The sequence below is a fragment of the Myotis brandtii genome, unplaced genomic scaffold (assembly GCF_000412655.1).
Source record: "Myotis brandtii unplaced genomic scaffold, ASM41265v1 scaffold231, whole genome shotgun sequence".
Lineage (NCBI taxonomy): Eukaryota > Metazoa > Chordata > Mammalia > Chiroptera > Vespertilionidae > Myotis > Myotis brandtii.
In genome coordinates, this window is record NW_005358689.1 from 1,267,916 (window position 1) to 1,271,927 (window position 4,012).

The following is a 4,012-nucleotide window of genomic DNA, read 5'->3' on the forward strand; positions in this document are numbered from 1 at the left end:
GCGCCTGAAATGCGTCCTCACCCGGCCTGGCGCGCGCCGCTCCCCGCAGCACGTGTGTCCCGCGGGCGAGGGAAAAACTACCGAGAACAACGAGCAGGATTGGAAAACCATCAGGGAGTTTTTCGGAGCCTTATTTTGCAGGCTCGTCCAACGGGCCCTGGATGACAAGGACCCCTTTGAACAAGCTCAACTTTATTGTTTCCAGCTGTGCGGACAAGCGCACGCGGTGGCTGCGGGGAGGGTCCAGGTGGGCTCTGTCACGGGCGCCTGTTGGTAAACTTGTTTTTGTTTATTTTACTCCAGGCGTTCCAGCCACGCCTCTATTAGGGTGCAAAGTTAATCTTGGCCTAGAATCTTAACAAAACCGGAAGCTTTGTAGACACTTGGGACGATAAAAATTTTTTTTAAAAAAGATAAAAACCCACCGCCAGCCTGCTGCTTGCTTTTCGAACTTAATTACCCATGTCTGGAGGCCCATGAAAAGGCTGGATATCAAAAGACTGGTTCACCCAGATAGCTAAACCATCTTGTACATTTGGAAATCATTTGACCTTATGCCATTTTTGACCGATGATTTGTTGAGCACATCCAGTGCAAGAATTTTATTAAACACTAGAGTCCCCATGCACGAAGGAAATTTTGTGCAAGAGTAGGCCTTCCTTCCCCTGGCCGCGGGCAGGCACCCAACAGGCACCCGGACCCTGGCTTCCCTTGCAGTCCCAGCTTCATCTGGAAGGTCGTCCAGAAGGATGTGCAGTCTAATTAGCATATTATGCTTTTTTTTTATTATAGATATGTATTTGCCCTTGCAAATTATGTAGCCCATACAGACCTGAAGTACTCTGGAATGGCACCTACTTTAATATATATATATATATACACACACACACACACACATATATATATATATGATATATGTATATATATATGATATATTTATATGTGTGTGTATTTTTATTTATTTTAGAGATGAAGGGAGAGGGAGAGAGAGAGAGAGAGAGAAACATCAATGATGAGAGAGAATCATCCATAGGCAGCCTCCTGCATGCCCCACACTGGGAATCAAGCCAGCAATCGTGGCATGTGCCCTCGACTTGGAATCCAACCGTGACCTCCTGGTTCATGGGTCCATGCTCAACCACTGAGCCACACCAGTTGGGCTAGAATAGCACCTTAAGGTCAAGGAGTGTGTTTTCACCTCTTGACTGCCTCAAGTGCAGTAGGCAACAATTGAAAGTAAATTAATACTAGATACCAATACTGATATACTTGAATATATTTTTCCATTGGAATTATTTCGACTGTTTATTACCCTGAAGACAATTTTACATTAATTCCAGTGGTCAGAATTTACAATACCATACATCTAAACCAAAAACATACTGAGTAGCAACCTGAATGCATGTACATTTTAAGAACTTATTGCAGTAATTAAATGGCCTCCGTTCTTTTTTTTTTTTTTTAATGATTCGAAAGAGAAACATGGATGTGAGCGAGAAACATCAGTCATTTGCCTTCCGCACACCCCAGGGAATTGAATGGAACCTACCACCTTTCTGGGAGGAGGTTCCAACCAACCGAGCCACACCAGCCATGGCAAATGTCCTCCATTCTTTAATGGTGCAGCCCCACCTAGTGGTAGTGGCACATTTCACCTCCTGTTCCCCATACCTTGGCTCCTCTGGTCCCAACCCCCGCAAATGTTGCACCTCACTAGCAAACAGCCTCTTACCTAATTGTGCTTTATACTTAGGTTGACCTATGTGCTCATTTACTCAGGACAGCCCTGGTGCTTGCCTCTTGATCCAGCATGATTGTTTATAGTATCCCCTTTATGGAAATAAATGAAAATCACCTAAATGAGACTAGGCAAAGACTCTTCAGAGCTTGCAATAATAGCAAGGGAGTCAGCCACCATTACTTACATTTTGGCAGAGACTCAAAGGCAGGCAGAGGAATGGGAACACTTTATAACTGTAAAAGTGAAGGTTTCGGATTTGCCCTGATTGGAGACTATTGTCATAGGGAAGCTGTACGTGGCTAAGTAGAGGCAGGGCATCCTATATGACTACTTAGGGGAAGCATTTTTGGCTTTCTCCGGTTGGTCCTAAGTTGGAAGAAACGTTGGGACAAACGTTAGGGAAGCTGTCAGTTATCAATGGAGTCCTGGCCACTTAGGGCCAGTTGTTACAGGATTTATTGTTTGTTGGGGATAGTGGGGGAGGGGGCAGGGTGGGAAGAAATTAACCAAAGATCTTATATGCATACTAGAGGCCTGGTGCATGGATTCGTGCACCCGGGGTTCCCTCGGACTGGCCTGCGCCCTATCGCAATCTGGGACCCCTGGGAGATGTCGGAGAGCTGGTTTTGGCCTGATCCTCGCAGGCCAAAGGAGGGACTCCACTGTTGCACGAATCCGTGCACCAGGCATCTAGTATTAGAATAAAAGTCATGCTCCTTGCCCAAGGTTCACGAGGCTCATGTGACCTTGCCCTGCCCACCTCTGACTTCCTCTCCCAATTCTCTCACCCTTATTCATTGTAATTCAGCTCTATTCGCCGTTTTCTCTATTCTTGAGAACAGCATGAGTCTATGAGCGGTTGAGTATTGCAATCACTGTCCTCAATGTCTGAAACACTTTGCCTGCAAATCTTCACATAGCTATTCCGATTTCAATTTACGTGTCATTTCCAGCCTGGCCTTCTCTGATCACTCAATCTTCAAGTGTTTTCCCACCTTTCCCCCATCCTTTGCGAGGGTTTTTTGTTTGTTTGTTTGTCTTCCTCACTGTAATGTAAGCTACAGGAGTGTAGGGACTTTTTCTCTCATATTCATCATGCATCCCTAAGTTCAGTACCTGGTATATACTAGATCCTCAGAAAATACTGGTTGAATGAATGTGTGACTTGGATATAACTTGCTCCATTGATCTTATGACTCTTCAAAATAATCTCTTTTTTCTGTAATTAGTTGCTACTTTATTGACTGTTCCACCCACCCAGTGAGAGCACCATCTTGTCTGCCTCGTTCATTTCTGTATTTCTGGAGTGCAGAGAAGCTCTTGGCATATAGTAGGAGGTGGAGTCAGTAGATATTTGTTATGAATGAATAAGATGACATATTCAATTTTCAAAGATATTAAAATCAAGAGTGGAGAGAAACATCACTGCGACAGAGAATAACAAGGGACTGTGAAATTTCTGGAGACACTGAGATCGGGAAAGGCGAGTCTCAATTGTCAAGCCAAGAGGGTTGAGGTTAGATTTGTGCTTTGAGATGAAAACGTCTTACCATTTCCAAGTCATGGGATCCAGTGGGTCCAGCGTGCAATAGAAAGAAAATTTCTCACATGGCAAGGAAATGCTACTGTGTATCCAGAAGATTACAAGCATTCAGTAAATGCTCATTGATTAATTCCTTGTCACAATTTCTTGCAGTGGTTCTCAACCTTCCTAATGCCGCGACCCTTTAATACAGTTCCTCATGTTGTGGTGACCCCCAACCATAAAATTATTTTCGTTGCTACTTCATAACTATAATTTTGCTACTGTTACGAATCATCATGTAAATATCTGATATGCAGGATGTATTTTCAGGGGTCGCGACCCACAGGTTGAGAACCGCTGGTAGAGAGACCTTGCCCACCTCCTTGACAAGTACTCGTCCTAATGAACTACATTTCCCAGCATGCCGCAGAACCAAGGCGGTTTAAAATGGACTACAATTCCCGGCATGCCCCGCGCCCCGGCAGAATGGATTACACGCCCCAGCAAGGCGGGTGGAGAGCCTATCAGGGCGGGGCGGGGTGGGGCGGGTCCGGGCACCCGAACCGGTTTTACGGAAGGACCGGCGGCGGCGGTGGAGGAGGATGGAGGCGGTGGTGTTCGTCTTCTCTCTCCTCGACTGCTGCGCGCTCATCTTCCTCTCCGTGTACTTCGTATCCTTGCCTGGGGCGGGCGGAGGCCTCCTGTCCGGGGCCCCCGCCGGAGGGACGGGCTGAGGTTGGGCCCGG

At 46.2% G+C, this 4,012-nt stretch overlaps 1 protein-coding gene across 1 annotated transcript in view; it reads left to right on the forward strand.

Annotated features, from left to right (window-relative positions):
* The first annotated feature begins 3,813 nt into the window (after nucleotides 1–3,813).
* The window catches only part of CNIH4 (cornichon family AMPA receptor auxiliary protein 4), a 12,255-nt gene continuing 12,056 nt past the window's right edge, over nucleotides 3,814–4,012 (forward strand). The window contains exon 1 of the mRNA XM_005866497.2: nucleotides 3,814–3,937. Coding sequence (XP_005866559.1) covers nucleotides 3,869–3,937 — 69 coding nt within the window. The 5' untranslated portion in view covers nucleotides 3,814–3,868. The remainder of the gene's footprint in view (nucleotides 3,938–4,012) is intronic.